This window comes from Cyprinodon variegatus, unplaced genomic scaffold, assembly GCF_000732505.1.
Source record: "Cyprinodon variegatus isolate N-32 unplaced genomic scaffold, C_variegatus-1.0 Scaffold700, whole genome shotgun sequence".
Taxonomy (NCBI): domain Eukaryota; kingdom Metazoa; phylum Chordata; class Actinopteri; order Cyprinodontiformes; family Cyprinodontidae; genus Cyprinodon; species Cyprinodon variegatus.
In genome coordinates this window covers 43,863-60,951 of record NW_015151153.1, presented here as the reverse complement: position 1 = coordinate 60,951, position 17,089 = coordinate 43,863, and the positions used below count along the sequence as shown (strand labels likewise).

At 40.9% G+C, this 17,089-nt stretch overlaps 1 protein-coding gene and 1 non-coding gene across 2 annotated transcripts in view; one reads left to right on the top strand and one right to left on the bottom strand.

Moving 5' to 3' along the window:
- Window positions 1–5,289, top strand: part of uvrag (UV radiation resistance associated) — a 173,284-nt gene extending 167,995 nt beyond the window's left edge. The window contains exon 15 of the mRNA XM_015394627.1: window positions 4,105–5,289. Within this exon, the coding sequence (XP_015250113.1) occupies window positions 4,105–4,924 (820 nt within the window). The 3' untranslated portion in view covers window positions 4,925–5,289. The remainder of the gene's footprint in view (window positions 1–4,104) is intronic.
- An 8,474-nt stretch (window positions 5,290–13,763) lies between these two features.
- Window positions 13,764–13,845, bottom strand: trnas-uga. Its single transcript has one exon. It is a non-coding gene; the product is annotated as a tRNA-Ser (tRNA).
- Between the last annotated feature and the right edge of the window lie 3,244 nt (window positions 13,846–17,089).

The following is a 17,089-nucleotide window of genomic DNA, read 5'->3' as shown; positions in this document are numbered from 1 at the left end:
GCTATCTGTGGCTGTTTTCACATAGGAGACATGGCTCATTCTCCCAGAGTGGCAAAGCTTTGTTGCTATGGGAACATTTCCAGTTTTCTAAGCTTAGTTCTCCTGTCAGGGGAAAATTTTGTTTCTATTATAAAGGATTTGACTCAAAATCTAAGATGCTTCAAGCAATTACATTTAACTTGGTTATTTTACATTAAATAACTTTAAAGCTCAACTCATCCCGTTCCAGATCCTTATTCCTCTCAATTCTAAAAGTGGGCGTTATATAGGTAGTGACCATGTGACCATAAACCTGGATGTGTTTTAGCAAGCTAAACAAATGCTAAATAATCCAGCTGACTGCTAAGCCAATAAAACATTTATAAACCCTGAAAATTATGGTGGCCCTGAAGTACAAACTGCAACTACAAATCTAAAACTCAACTACATTTAAGGAAATCGCAACTACATAAAGCAAAGCGCAACTACATAAAGAAAAACAAAACTACATAAAGCAAAGCGCAACTACATAAAGAAAAACAAAACTACATAAAGCAAAGCGCAACTACATAAAGAAAAACAAAACTACATAAAGCAAAGCGCAACTACATTAAGGAAAACACAATTACATTAACCTAGCGGAAAAGGTAGGTACCAGTGGGAAACATGAGACATCGCTGATTGGACGACGGCGCCATTTGACCCTTGAACTTTCCGGTAGGTTAATGTAATTGTGTTTTCCTTAATGTAGTTGCGCTTTGCTTTATGTAGTTGCGATTTCTTTAATGGTAGTTGTGCTTTTAGATTTGTAGTTTCAGTTTGCCCTTCAGGGCCACCATAGAAAATTGATAGAAAGTTTACAGCAGAGCTACTGTTTTCAGTTTTTCTGGGTGATGTCACAATATTTTATTAGCCATCACCAATATTGATAAAAAGATACAGATACAGTACCATTGTTAAACATGAAGAGGGCAACAAACAGACAGTTTAGGATACTAAAGTTTGATTGCAACAAATAAACAATCAAAAATAATGCCTGGTACATAGAGGCAGTACTATAAGACATCAATGAATTCAGTTTATTAGGAAAAGTTACGTTGATCTGGGGATAGTTGTTCTTCTGAAGGCGCCATTTAATTGGAATCGACTGGTGGCAATAATCTATCTGTTTTTGGAATAAACTGCCTGGTGAAATGTTGACTTTATGGACCTTTAAGAGTCAAACATTTACCAATTATCAAGTTTTTTGAAGTCTCAAAGAGTCCAAAGGACGTCCTTAAACCTTTAAATATATAATTTTTTACTGTTTTCCTCTAAACAAGGTCTGAATATTTCGGCCTGACTTCAGAGAGTTTAGAATGGTTTGTTTTGGTTTAGCCTTTGTGTTTTATGTTCCACTGTGGTTAAATGATAAAAGCACTATTTCCATTTTAATAAATTGAGTTTTGCAGGAGTATTGAAACCAGTCTTTGTAGGGGGGAGTTTCTGCATTGCAGGATGTGTTTCTGCTATTATGTGCAGCCATGTAAATCCCAGTCCAACTCCTCGGTCCAGAGTTGAAGAACCCCTCTAAGAGCTCTGACATTGCTTAACCTTCAGACATGTTTATCTGTTTCCCTCTGATAAGTCACTCATACCTTGCTGAATCCTCACTCTGTGACCGTACTGTACCTTTATGCGGTGGATGGTTCTAATTTGACTGCAACACGCACACTTTGAAGTTGACAAGTTTCTCTTAACACGAGACAGGCCTCTCCTGTCGTCAGTGGGACGTCCTGCCCGTGAACCCGGTCAGGACCACCTCAGCGGGGTGTCTGCAGGGGTCAGGCTCCGGGTCCGTTTGACAAGCTGTCATGTGTTCGGTCATAAAACCGTCCATCAGGCCGCCGACTAACCAACCATGAAAGCGTGTTCTCTTAACGCTGATGTCTGCTCTCCGTTCTTCCAATTAGCCTTCCTAGGTAAATGCCAGGCGACTCGAGAGTTATCTGTTATGACAGCACGTCCAACTGAACAAGCAGAGACCTGTCCTCAAGCCTTAAACCAACACATGCAAATGTGTAAAATGGCATGGAGTCACAATGAAGACAGCACTTAAGCCGACCAGAGAATTATACATGGCCTTGGCTATTAGAAGAGGCAGTGAGGCCCCCATTTAGATAGATTTATGACTGCAGTCCTGCGGCTGGGTGGGGTGTCCCAGATCTCGAGTCTGTTATCTGTTTTGGAAGAAAATATCTGACATACTTGGGTGGATGCCTGCTGCGATCTTCCAGTCAGGAGAACATGAGAGAAGCCTTAGAGGCTGCACAAATGCTTTCTGAAAGCTGTAAAGTGGAGTGATTTACAAAGAGCTGCAGCTGCCCCCCGGATTAGAAGCAAAGTAGCTGGGTGCTGGGCTGCGGAGGTGCTGATAAGCGTTAGCCCTCTCTGGAAATCTCACTTTCTTCTGCTGCCTGGTTTCTTTAATAAACCTTAGTTTGTAAAAAGTAGTATTCCTACCCCTTAAACTCTCCATGATTTGTCAAAGTAACTATAACCAAAACATCTTTTTAGACCAAAGTAAAGCTTAATTGTGACGTGGAAGGAATTTGGTCAAGCAGATGCACACACTCACAGCTGGAAGCCCTTTGCACATTTAGATATGGACATTTTTTCCGATTGTTCTTTATAAAACACCTCAGCTCAGAGGATGTCATCAGTATGTTAGGTTTTAAAGTTTTGTTACAGATAGTGATCTGATTTTAGGTCTAAAATCAGGTCTGGAACATTAAAACGCATGAATATGAACTCAAGGTTAAATTTAGTTTCTATTAGGTTTGTTTAAAAAGTTTCAATTCACAAACCAGAGTCCATTCAATCAGATCATTCAGTCATATTGGTTCAAAAGTTTTCTAAGAAATTTGGTTAATTGGATCGAGTCATTGATTCTGCAGGATTTGCTCCTGCAGGATGAGCATGTAGAGACAGCAGAAATCCTCATTGACTCTGCAGCAATTCCTCACGGCCAGCAGTGAGAGTGGAGAGGAAAAACTCTCCGTGTGCACGTCTCTCAGCCACTTTTCATGTCAAAAGGGATGAAAGAAAGCACATCCAGTTAATCACAGTAAAAGCTGAGCCCATAGCTGTGTCTAGGAGAGAAACGGGACTAAACGCTGAAAAAGAAGCCCAATTCTATCCATCTATAAGTGAAGTTGTTGATGTAGCATCCCAGCTGACGCCTCCCTACAGGATTGTCTCACAGCTAAAAAAAAAAACAGACCAGATGAAGCTACAGTGACAAAAAAAAATGGGAGAGAAAACATAAACGATCACATACTGCAGAATTGATGAATAGAGATGGAATAATCTTGAATGATATAAAGGGGTCCCTATGTCCTCCGGCAGTCTAAGCCTATAGCAGCATAAATGTAGAGAGAGCTCAGGATAAGCTGAGCCACTCTAACTCTACAATAAGCTTTATCAAAAGGAAAGTTGTAACCCTGGTTTTAGACAGATTTTCTGCCTCCCAGACTAAAGTTAAGTCAAGTCCCAGTTTTTCTGGTCCAAAACATCTGAATCAAATGGTTAAATAACCTCCTCAGTGTGCGATTATTCCCTGTCAATGACCTTATTTTATTTAGCAGTGTAATTCAGTGACTTCAGTTTGAAAACCTCTGATCTGTAGTTTCACGTTCAGGAACAATGCATATTATGCTATTATACAGCCTCCCTGAAGAAAAGCATCTTGGTAACATAATACTGCCTCCAAATTTAAAGCGCTCTTAACAAACCTCTGAGGCCCTCGCAGAACAGCTACATCAATACTGAGATTAAATTAAGCACAGATGGACTCCAATTACTAATTTGTTAACCGCCAGCAGTACGTAATTGATTACACTGGTTTCTATTTATGGGTATTAAAGTAGAAGTGCTTAAATGAATTTGCACAATAAGCATTTTAGACTTTTATTTGTAAAATATTTAAAGAAATTCCCCATTTTTTTCTTCGTTAATCCCCTAAAATCCAAATAAAATCCCCAAAACGTAAATAAATCATTTAGAACAGTTCTGTTTATAGAATCATTTGCTGCACATAGTTACTTTTGTTGTTGTTCATCAGATTTGTTTCTGTTATTTTAACAGCGATCGACATCACATCTCCAGCTCGATTCCAGTGCCCTGCAGGTCCCAGTTGGGCGTGTCCGCTGCCTCCGAACCGGGTTACTCTCACCACAACAGTTCCCCCGACCGCGGCCCGAGGAAGAGGGCGAGCTCGGAGGCCGAGGCACAGCTCAAGTACAAGCCAACGCCTTCTCCAAACAACAATGTGGCCGCAGGGAAGGAGCAGCCTCCTGCTAACCTGACGCCGCCCTCGCCGGCATCCAAACATGCGTCCTCATCTCTTGATGCCAGCATGGCCTCACTTCACCTCACCACCACTGCAGCGACCAACAAGGAGGACGGGGAGCAGGGAGGGCAGCCAGATGGAGAGGAGAAAAATAAAGACGCTGGCATGAAGAGCAAAGAAGTCAAACAAAAAGAATCTGAGGAGCGGCCGAGCAGCTGTGCAGGGGCATCCGCTCCCTCTGTATCACAGGAAGCTGGACAGGAAGCCGTTTCAAGTAACCATACAGGTGCAATGAACGGCTCCCTGGCATCAGGACAGGCATCTGTAGGCCTGGTCCCAGAGCTGCACTGCTCTGTGGAGCAAGCTGAGGAGATCATGGGCACAGAGGCCACAGGTTTAGGTCTGGGCCTGGGGGTGGGGTTAGGCTTAACAGATGAGGCCCAGCTGGAAGGTTACCGCTGCATTCCTGTGGACCACGCAGTAGCTGTGGAGTGTGACGAACAGGTGCTGGGTGAGCTGGACGTGGCCGGCTTCGAGGAGTTCAATAGGCGCATCTATGCACTAAACGAGAACATGTCCAGCTTCCGCCGGCCTCGCAAGAACTCTGACAAATGAGACAGGGGGCAGGAGGCTAGAGGGAGCCATGGGGGAAACTTGCACATTGTCTAAGCAGATACAAGGCAGGGAGATGACCTAAAAAGGACAGAGAGGCAGGTTGAATCTTTGGGGCTTTTGTGAATGAACCGATTTGCACTTATTAGTGACTTCTCCACATGAATCTTTTCAGTTAGTCGAGTCAAACTAAAGTCCTGGGACAGGAAGCTTTTTCTTTTTCTATTCCAGCTGATAGATATCTTAAAAAAGACATAAAACCGCTCACATGTTTTAACATCTATTCACAATACCTGTGATAATATGTGTGATATTGTGTAAAAGGCCCAAAGTGATGGTTGGTGGCCTTTCACGGGGCCATCCAGTCGGATCCTACAAGAGAGAGCAGGACTTAAAGGTAACAGGAAGGAGGATTGTAAAGTACTCGGTGTGTCATGGAAGGTTTACCTGAGGTCTGAGGTCAGGGTTACACAGTGAGAACATGACTGGTTCTCTAAGTCATCCTAATAGGCTAAAAACAATCTGAAATATCAAATAAGTGTATTAAATAATGATACGGTTCTGTTTTTGACTGCCTGTTCTCTCCTGTATGGTTACTAGTCAGCTGGATTTGGTATCAGCAGGTCAAAGCTTTCCAAAAGCCTTCTTATCACTGCGTCCTTATTGCAACCCTTAAAACATTATTTTTTTCTGCACAAACGATTTCTGTTTGCAGCCACTGATCTAATGAGCACATAGTGTTAGAAGCGGCTCATCCTTAAAGCTTTTTGTCCCAGCACTTTCACCTCTAACTGAAGTTATTTCAAACTTTCATTCCGGCTGCATGTCATTGGATGCGTGCAGGAGGGAGCGTTTTGGAGCCATACATCAGCATGCAGACTGTCACACGTACACGGCTAGAGCGCTCCACCAATGAGCTTTGATCACAGCAAAGTGAGGAGGAAGCAGGAGGCCCATTCTGCACACACTCAACTTATCCTTCAGGTTTTAACACAAAGTTCACAGGTGGCGGGTCGGACCTCACAGCTAATGGCAGGGAAACGGTGCAATCGATTATTTCCTTCATCCACCTTCGTGTCTATTCCTTTTTTTTTCTTAATTGTATGGATTCTAAAGAATATAATTCTGTTTACTCAGTGGATCAAATGTAACTCTGTATTCTGGAATGTCCCACTCAGGCTCCCGTCTAACTGTCAGAAACAAATCCTGCTGTCTGATTAAGTCTCGTCTCCCTGTTCTGAATGCTTTGCTGCACTGGTATTCAACTAATGCTTTATTTATGTCTCTACAGATGTATGTAAAATGAAACCCGACGCATAGTTTTTATTTCCTGATAATATTGAATGTTGCTCATGAATATTGTTGATTCCTAGACTGATATCCAAAGTAGGGAGCCAGACTTGGACTGTCCCTCTGAATACTCTGCCACGCTGACGATGGACTCGCCTCATTCAGACCGTAAAGTGTTTCACATCCTGTTGGGGGGGAGGAGGTGCTGGAAGGGGAACAATGTTAGATCATTTCCATAAACTGCTATACAGTTAAACAGTTGACTATGTACATATACTTTTGTATGAAGAACTTTTTGGTTATTAAAGACTTTGAGTCCGATGGCATGGGTGCATTTACCCCCTTTAAAATTTGTCTGACTGGTTTTCTTGTAATGTCCGTGTGTCTGATCTGTCTTTAAACCTTTCAGGATTAAAGTTTGACATCATCCATCAAAAAAAAAAAAAAAATACAAGATTACAAAAGTAAAGTTTGAAAGAATTCTGTCACATCTTTGTAAGTTGAAAGGAATGTAAAAAAAAAACAAAAAAAACAGATTTTTCAAATCACGCACTGGGAAAAAAAGGGTCAATTTTAAGGTGACAAACTTCAGCAAACTTTGGAGTTTAGGACGTCAACTTAATCCTTTATGTTCTGCTGTGAAGTTTTGCCAAACTCTAAATCCTATAATTGTAGCTTAGAATGTTAAATTTTACCATCTTATGCTCAGACAGGCTGCGATCACACTGCAGGAAACGCAACAAATATGATTTTTCTTCCACATATCCCACTCATATGCAGCTTTTTCATGGTAGTCAGAATGACTTTTCTTTTTAACCCCAAAAAAACAATTTTTCGACTTCTATAGGCAGCACTAAATCAAATACATATCCAGTAGTTTTTTTAAAAGCATGTTGCATTTGATCTGAGGCTCTGACCATTCATACAGACTCCTCTCCATCAGCAGTCACTGCTCAACAAAAACACATAGAAAATAGTAGATATCTTTTTCTTTCAGGGATGGGAAGTCTGGTTAACTACTTATATGTCTTAGTTTTTCAGGTGAATATAACTGGAAAAAGGTTTTTCAGTCCCAAAAAAATTAACTTCAATTGAGTTTATTAATTTAGCGCCAATTCACAACACGTCATCTCGAGGCACTTTGCAGGGACAATAAGGACATGCTCCTCCTGGATTGTCGTTGACTCTACAGCAATCCCTAACACCGACCACGCATGAAGTAACAGTGGAGAGGAAAAACTACCTTTTAATACGAAAAAAAACCTCCAGCATAACCAGGATCAGTGTGAGCCTGCAGAGGTCCACTGGGGGTTCAAAGAGACAAAAGCAGACCTATCAAAGGGAATATACTGTAGGAGCCCTGATACATGAATGCTTTCTATATTAGAAATGCTAAACTAGCACCATAGTTGGTTAGCTCTGAGCATGTTTTTATGTCAAAAGGGATGAAAGAGAACAGATCCAGTTGGTCACAGTAAAAACTGACTAAACACTGGAAAACAAGCCAAACTCCATTATCTGTAATCAGTGGTGTAGTTGGCAGCAGCCAAGCTAATGTTTCCATCCAGGATGGGGAAAAAAGCCAAACACGAAGAGACTAGATGAAGCTACTATGATGAGAAAAAGAGAGAACATAAAGTTACGGGTCAGAGAATAGAGATAGAAAGATGAGAAGGGGTCCCTATGTCCTCCAGCAGTCTAAGCCTATAGCAGCATAACTATTAATATTTACCTCCTCCTTCTTGACTCACCCACAGCTGTGCAAACATCACTTGGTTTTTAACTATAAACTATCAAAAACTGAAGTTTTAAGCCTAGTAAAGAAGGCGTCTGCCTCATACACTAAAACTGGTAGCCTGTAAAAAATCTGCCTCCCATTCTACTTTTAGAAATTCTAGAAACCACTAGTAAACCAGCAGATTGAGAGCAAAGTGCTCTGTTAGGAACATTGTGTTTTTTAAATTCAGTTTATCTATATAGCGCCAATTCACAAGGCCCTTTACATATTTTCCCATATTTTCATTTGGGAAAACCAGGACACCTGGGGGGGGGGGGGGGGGTAATAACATATCTACAGTTGATTTATTAATAAGTGCTTTTCAGTAAAAGTCAACAGCAATAACTCCAATAACAAACGATAATTTCATTCAAAATGCATTTATTAAAAATGCTTAACAATTCCTGTAATGAATGAAAAGCACAATGAAAGAAATAATGTCTCATCTAAACATCCCTCACTTAACAATAAAAATTAACAATAACTCTCAACTCCCAATAACAGATGATACTCAGCCTCAGCAATGAACGAAATAATGTCTGTTCTGTAGGCTATTGGAAAAAATAAATTAACAAATCAGCTAATTAACAAAAAATACCTCTTGTGTAGCAAAAATAACTCAAAATGTACCAAAAACGAACAAACATATCAATAGACTGTCTTTACTCTCGGTGTCCAGGTGGCTTTTAAGATCCCTTGCACCTCCATTGGACACCGAGACATATGTGCACAAGGCCTCCCGTTTGTCTATCTATCTTCTGTTTAAGAACAGGGCTGCCCGCACTGACTCAGGGATTATGTCACACGCAGCGTCGTGCGCAGTGCCCTAGTGCCTGTAAATTTAATGGTCCAATTAAGGTAATTTAAAAAAATCAGGAAATTTCCTCACTTTCTAAAAAAAAAACCGGGACGCCCAGGACAGGACGTGAAATACGGATATGTCCCGGGAAATACGGACGTTTGGTCACCCTACTTTACAGACACAACAGTGTGTTTTTATTTGTCTTTGCTGTAGAAGCTCTTATTTTTCCCCCTCGCAATCATTCAGTGTATCACAGGGTTTATTTGTTTTCCATGCAGAACCCTTCAAACCCAAATCAAAGGTTAGATGTTTCAGTGTTTAACTGCCTTTCAGATCAGTTCATCTGCTCTGCTTAGATATTGGAGCAGTTTCTAAAACCTTTGCTCACAATTGCTATTTACAAAAGATTAAAATTAAAACTGATTGGAATCATACTTGTTGAACAGATTCCAGCTTGTTATGAGATAACCCACCTAGCTTCCATTGGTTGGTTTTTATTCCTCTCCCTATACGTGTGGAGAAAGACATGTGACACACAGTGCAGCCTGTTCTGGTTTAAAACACAGTTTCAAATGAAATGAGCCCTCCTGCTTTCCTTTACCTCATTACACCAGTAGCCTTTTCCTTTGTATTACTGTTATTGTTTTGCTGAGGCTTCAAATACTACATCAATTTGTTCACACTAAGTATTGGAAAACAGTAAGTGAGGCTGTGTGAACCATGTTGGCTGCTTGTAATTCTCTCCCCATGATCTTTCATTCAGGTCACTTTAATGTGGGCTTCTAACATTACCTTTATTTCCCACTGCTGGCTGAAATAAACCTTTTCCTTTGGGAATTTCAAGATGGATGCCTCCACCACACACTTTCACACACAACTGCTGATTCTGTAGTTTCTGTGTCCAGATTCCCATCAGGTTGTTTCCTGATCTTCAATCTTAAAGGCCTCTCTTGTCACTGCTGACTGACTTCCTGCATAGCTGCTGCCTGAAGGCCTCAACATTGCATTGCATTTACACAGATGCCAAAAAATTAGCAGGTTAAATGGATGATTCAGGAATTATTAAGGAAGTTTTGGTTTTTAGGTTATAAGCAGAAATGGGTATTAAATAGCTACAATTAATCCATTACATTTTAGGTAACTTTAGAAGAAAAATGACATTTAGGAGTGGTACTTTAGGGTGCATTTACTTTTACTTATGTAAATGATATTAATTCAAGGATTCAGGGTGTTGCAGTGTGTAGTACTGTTGCCTTGCAGCTAGAAGGTTCATGATTGGAGAATCGGCCCGGAAAAGGCAAAAGAAATGGTACTGTGTATGATTGTGTGGTTAATACCTCTGTGGTTTTGTAACCACAGATGGAGATGGCAGGAACCCTCATGGGATTGAGCCAACTAGAGTGGGGGGAGAAGGCAGAGGCGAGAATCCTGCTGGAGAACGGGCTCCAGCGAGCAGAAGCTCCAGCTGGCTGGGGTTAGGTATAGAAGCTAAATGCAAAGGGACAGAGGAGCACAGCAGCAGATCGGATAGGTCCACCTGGAAGATGGATCACTGAAGGCAGGGTAGAGACTATGACTGCCTGGGAGTAGAGCAGTGGTACATCGGGGAAACCAGGAGGGGAGGCAGAGCTAGGAGAGCTATAGCTAGCTGGAGCTAACCTCTAGAAAATACCTAAAAAGATTAAAAGGACTACTGGAGAGGATCAGCGAAGCTTGCCTGGGCAGACATCGAGGCAAGACAAGAAAACAGTCCTTCTAGTGCTAAATGAAAACGGCTCTTAAATCCTTAAGAGCATTCCCACTTTGTCCATATTATTTTCTCTATTTTCCATTTTTAATAAAAAGCTCTTCTCCACCGTGCTCTTTCTTTCACATCTAGTCCCGGACTGGATCTCGCAATTTGAATGTACACAAGAATTCTGATTTTTCAACTTAATTCATATTTGAGGCGGTGAGCTCCTTAAATTCGCCTCCTTCGCCTCCTTCAGCATCACTCCACTTTACTTCACTCCACATTCACCCCCTTCAAGCAAGGGGGGGTAATCCCAGTTCCTGAGGGCCGGTATTCTGCAACTTTTAGATGTGCCTTTGGTTTAACACACCTGAATCAAGTAATTAGATGATTGAGAGGACTCTGGAGGATCTGACTACATCCTGAGGAGGTAGTGTAACTCAGCCATTTTATTCAGGTGTGTTGGAGTAAGGGTTAATCTAAAAGTTGCAGGATGAAAGCACTCAGGAACTGGAATTTCCCACACCTACGTAGAGATAACATTGGAATCCTTTGCTCCAGCGGCAACTTTTGTGTTCGGTGGGAACATACCTTTACGGCAATTGTACATATGGTTGGAATTTATGTTTTTATTATGTGGCTTAAACATATGCATTCAAATCTTTTTCAAACTGACCAAAAGTTCAGTTTTGTTCTTTTTTTGTGTTTTAGAAAGTTAAGAAGGAGAAAATCTGAGAAACTCATGGAGAGAAGTGAGTCACTGAGAATGAGAGTAAGCAGAGCCTTTACTCATAAAATCCTCCACAGATTTTCTTGCTGTGCTGCTGGTTTAAACATCTCCCATCTCCTTTACAGTATGATCTGCTGTACTGCTCCTCATCACTGGCACATCACAAAATAAACACAATCGTAAACTTGTGCTGCTGGCTGTCAAAGAGCCCTCCTTTGGGCTTTAAAATACAGAATGTCACAAATCAACCTGTTCTCCCTGCCTCTGTACCCCCCAGCACTGTCCTCATTAACTCAAAGGGTTTATTTACATATAGATACCAGTTTAAATGCCTGATCGTTGAACCATTCCTGACACAATAGTATTAGGTTTTTGTTGTAGTTCCCTCCCATAACTGCATAGGAAAGGCTGGCAAGTTTTTTTATAGAACAATTCAAAATGCTTAACATGAATTATACAGTTAAATAGGAGGAAAAAATAGAATTAAAGAAAGTAAAGATAGAAACCAGATAAAAATAGGCAATAAAGCAATTAATATACGATACTCAGCCATGCTGGAGATTCTGTGGCCAAACTGATGACACACGCACATATTCTGGTCTTGTCAAAAGCTAACCACATACTGGCATAATGTTTGCCTTATTTTGAAAAACATATTGGGTTATGGAATACCCAGATCATGTAAAACACTTTATCTAGGATGTCTGACACACAATGTAATTCAAAAGGATGATGAATACCTGTTAAAAATATTACTTTCAGCATCAAGGAAAACCATCACAAAACTATGGTATGGACAAGACCCCCCGCGGTGGAGCAGTGGATGAGCATTGTGGAAGAGATTTTTGTAATGGAGAAAATCACATATAGACTGAGATTGCAGGAGGACAAGTTTGTTGTTAAATGGGAAAAATGGAGCGACTACAGACGCAAGGAGAATACCATTCTTATATCCAGACAAATATGGTCACGGTTGTCTAACATTGTATATGAAGTTGAATGTATTGTTACCTCTCCACTGTATGTGTTCAGAAATGTTCAATAAAAAATAAGTATAAAAAAAAAAAAGTTATCAATATAGTTAAACCAAAATTGCATGTTCTCCCTGTGCTTGTAATATAATACAGTAATACAGACAATGCTCCGCCTGGATACTCTGGCTCTCTTCCACAATCCAGAAATATCCCTGTTAGATTAAATGGTGTTCCTAGTTCAGGTGGGAGGGTATGTGTGTTGTCCCACACTGAACAGGCAACCTGTCCATGTTGTACCCTGCCTTTTGCATAAAGACTAATGGCACCAGTGACATATTGTGGACCCTGACAGACAAGTGTTCAAAGATAGATGATTAATATAACATACAGGGAGTATCCTGAGACTTACTGAATGTCTGCTAGAGTCCACAACCTCCCCTAAAAACCCTGTGATGAGGTAGACAGTGGACAATAATAGCATCAATTTAACATAAATAAAATGCCAGACTAAAGCATTATGTTCTGGCCTCGGCTATCTGTTACTTTTTTGCATCATGATAATTAGTTCTGTTGTTTCTTTGTCAGCAGCAGCTTCGTCAGATTAAAAATCTCCATCCTTTACATAGTGGGCTCGTACAGCCACCTGTTGCCAGATTATTGAAAGCCAGAAGATGGCCAGCGTTCCTAAGCTGCTTTGCCTCGCTTTTCCTGGATTCTTGTCCCCTAGATTTCTCTGTCATGTCTTCCCCATATCTAATGCCTCATCGGCCTAATCTGTTTTCAAGGACCACAAACCTTGTTGCTTGTCTGTAAGTACACCATGGTCCCTGCCCAGAGCTGCCAGTCATCGCGTTCCCTTAAATGTCAGTGCCTGGATAGATATCAGTTACAGATAGAATAAATCTTTTGCCAATACGATTCTTAATCTCACCTCTTAAGATCACTTTAACCTCAGATTTTCATCATTCTGTCTTCATTTGTTATTAAATCACTTTTTGTAAGAGTCCCTTTGGAGATAAAAGAGATATCATCAAGGGACAACTTGATTAAGAAAAGCCCACTTGAGAAGTGGGTTAAAAGGAAATCTCATAATAGTTTGCCTCCAATCTCAATTATGCTGTGGTTATTTTGAAGGAGACTTAAAGAGATTGACATGAGATGAATCTGAGACCTATGTTGGCTTTAGTATCCTTTATTTGAGAAAAACTGACAGCAAATTGGGATGAGTGAGAAAGGGAAACATACGCAACCTGCAACAGCTGGGTTGAGGATTAAGGCATATTTATATAGATTATGCATTTTTACCTCTTCAGATTAAGGATAACCAACTGAGACATATTTGAAATCAGCACAATATTTCAGAAAGAGACAGTGAGAGAATTTTGAGAATAGAATTCAACTTTATTGTCATTCCACTGTCACAAGTACAGAGCAAGGGGTTGTAACCATTATAGCAGCGGGTCCATCCATCCATCCATTCATCCATTCATCCGTCCTTTTTTAATCCCAGAAGGAAAGTGCTTAAAATTAACCTAAACGCTGTGAGCAGGGTTCGAACCTGCGCGGGGAGACCCCATTGGATTTCAAATCCAACGCCTTAACCACTCGGCCATCACAGCTCTATTTCACACATTGAGACTTATCTCCCAAGACATAAATTTAGGAAGAATAGGGAAACCATGTTGGTCTTGATTGGTGCTCATTTGTATCTATCATTTATCTAGATGTATTTTTAAATGAGATTCATCTTCAATTTTACTTTGCTTTGGTAGGTCTGACAGGAAAGTCACAGGTAAGTCCCCTCTTTTCTGCAGGAGTTTTTTTTTTTTATTTGCTGGCCTGGAGATGCGCCTGAGCACACAGTATCAACACCTTCACTGCAAGCAGAACAGTTTTGTTTACCCATCTCACAGACACTGACAGAAACATTCTCTGACAAAGAGAAGACAGAAACATTGATCTAGGAGTACTTTCTTTTTGAGAGAAAAGTAAAGGGTTAACAGCAGTAGTAACTCCTGTTGTGGCTTCATCTAGAAGGAGATGATCCAATATTCAAGTCTAGAAGATGAAAGAGAGATGATGTAGTTAGTTGCAGTAAAAGCTCAGCCAACAGCGGAAGGGTTAAGCCGGGCATACACTGTGCGATTTTTTGCCCTTTTTCGGGCCTACTTTCCAGTCCTGCAAGAATTTTTTGATCTTTGGTCTTTCAGCCTGATCGTGCACCGTGCATCATGTAGTGTGCAGTGGGTAACGAAGGGCAATCAGGCTCTCACAATCACGTCCCGATCAGGAATCATGAGGTTTGGAGAAAATCAAACATGTTTGAAATTCAGTCGGCCGTTGTGGGCAAATCGCTCAGTGCGCAAACAAGGATTCTTCTTCTTCCTCTCAGACGAAAACACAGAAGCATGGCCGGGGTGCGAGTGAAATGGAGTTCTTTCTGTAAAATTGACAGACTGTAGTAGCCATGTTTGCTCAGCCATGTCTTTGTCCAAATACGTCGTCGCCTTTTCTTTTTAGGGCTTTCAGCACAAAACTGCACAAATTGCCTCACTGTAGTGAGCTTCATATTCTTCTTCTACTCGTTTGGCTTCTGGATAGACGAGTCAGAATAGCGCTATCTCACTGCGGAGCTGAGTCCGACCTGGTGTTTAGACGTAGAGTGTGAGCAGGTAGATTGAATCAGAGCGCCCTGTCGCACAGTGTGAGAACATACATCGTGAGCTGTGAACTTTTAAACAATGCGGTTTTGTCTTGCAGTGTGAGCTGTAGCTGTGTGCAAAGATTAAAAAAATAGCACAACGTATGCCCGGCTTTAACCATTGAAAGACTAGAGACATAAAGTCAGGATTTTTCTAACAGCTGTTTGATGGGTGCTGTAGATATACTCTACATTTCTCAACAGAGAAGCTGGGTTTTGAACTTATTGCCTTACAGAGAAGTTAGAAAAACCCAGAACTTCTGCAGGATGGATTGTTGTCATCTTGAGACTTATTGCAGACTTCATCATACAAAACACCGATAGGTATTCACCTACTGTGGCTGCATAAAATGATTTGAGTTATTTTCTCTCCAGCAAGCATAGCGTGTGATAACAGATATTAATGTAAAGATTCCATTAATATTTTTTTTTTATCAGTCCAAATACCTTACAGTGATGAGGAAACTATTATATTACTATTGCCTTCCAAGTAGTGTGGCAGTAAAGAAGGAGCTAGGAACAGAAAGCAGGATGCTTCCTAGGGCCAATGAAGTTAGCATCGGGACCTGCAGTGTGTGTCCACTGCATCAAGATGTCCATAAGACTGGGGAATACTTTTTTGATTGATTAAATGCAGAGAGTTCATTTCGTTACTCTTTACTTGTGATACTGTAATGACAATAACAATAAAAAAAGCTGAAACAGCTTTAAGAAAAAAAACTCCAACTTGCAGAATGAAGTCATGGGAGACCCTTCATACGTTGAGTAAGCACGTATTCTGCTTTCTAATTTAGAGCAGGAGCATCTGGCCGTCAGCCACTGAGCTGAAGCTCAAGAAAAACCCAGGTCATGTAGTCAGACAAAGATCCCAAACATTTACATCTACATCTGAGGGGCTCAAAAGCAACAAGATAGATGTTTTGGCGTACCTTATTCCAAGTCCGGTCATAAACCCCTACTGACTTCAGAACAGTTTTACCTCACACACTCTCTACAGTGCGGCAGCATTAAACGGAGAGAAGAGCATGTTTGTTCTGCATGAGAGTCTCATCAGAAATGATCTGATCCTAGGTTATGAGAAGAGTTTGAGCCTCATCTTCACTCCATCATGAGGATTTATATTCAAGCCTATTGAGAGAAGTTTAGGATGTCATAGAGCTCCCTTTCCTCTGTAATGACATGGTTAAACCTGACATGTCATTGGTTCTGATACTTAACAGTTTAACTCCTCTGTTTAAAGGGGAGTCACTGTGAGCAGGTAAAAGACTCACACTGACTCCCTGTGTTCACCTTTTTACAAAGAGAGGCCCGTTATTTCCTGGATTCCAGAACCTCTTTTTTTTTTTTTTTTTTCCCAGTTTCCTTGATGGGTCCTTGGCTGGTTCTCTACAATTCATTTAAACATCAATCTTTGCACAAAAATATTCTTTCTGTCATGATTTTTGGACAAGAAGAAGATCGAAAAGAAGCATCATCTCCTGGTCAGATCCTGTAATTCAGTGAAAGAGTGGAGTCAGAGTAAAAAAATATGCACGGCCAGGAGAAGGCCACTGGCTGGAAGTTGGAGGGGATTTTACTTGGAGCTGCAGGGAAGTGGGCTGCCATTCTGCTAGCGTTTGACTGGGAAGGGCCATTTTAAATGGCTGCTACTGTAAAAGCTGGGGGCTTCTTGAATATAAGAGGAAATGTAGCATTTGGAAACTGCTGTGTTTAAAAATAGCACCACAGTGGCTGTCACGCTTTTATTCTTGACTTTGTGAAATTTAAACTGACTCTTCATGACTCATGTCGTCTCACTCTATTAAAGGTGCCATACATTGATGCACATGCACATTGTGGTTTCCTGTAATTAGCTTTTAGCATTTCGTCAATGACGTAACTGACACCTGACATACAGAGGAAGAAGGGAATCCTCCCCAGATACACAATGGGCTTCCCCCTACAGCCAACAAGGCCAGACAATGACAGAAGGCATATCGCTGTACATATGGTAATGTTAGATTTTCACTCTGTGATTTTTGCTTTGTGCTGAATATGATGAACATGTTTTGAAGAGGATGTGCTTTCACACATAACATCACGACTTCCCCTCTCCTATTTCTGGAGATAATTTATCTTCTGGTCGTTGCTTTGAGGTAATGGGGATTCCTGATCCTGAGCAA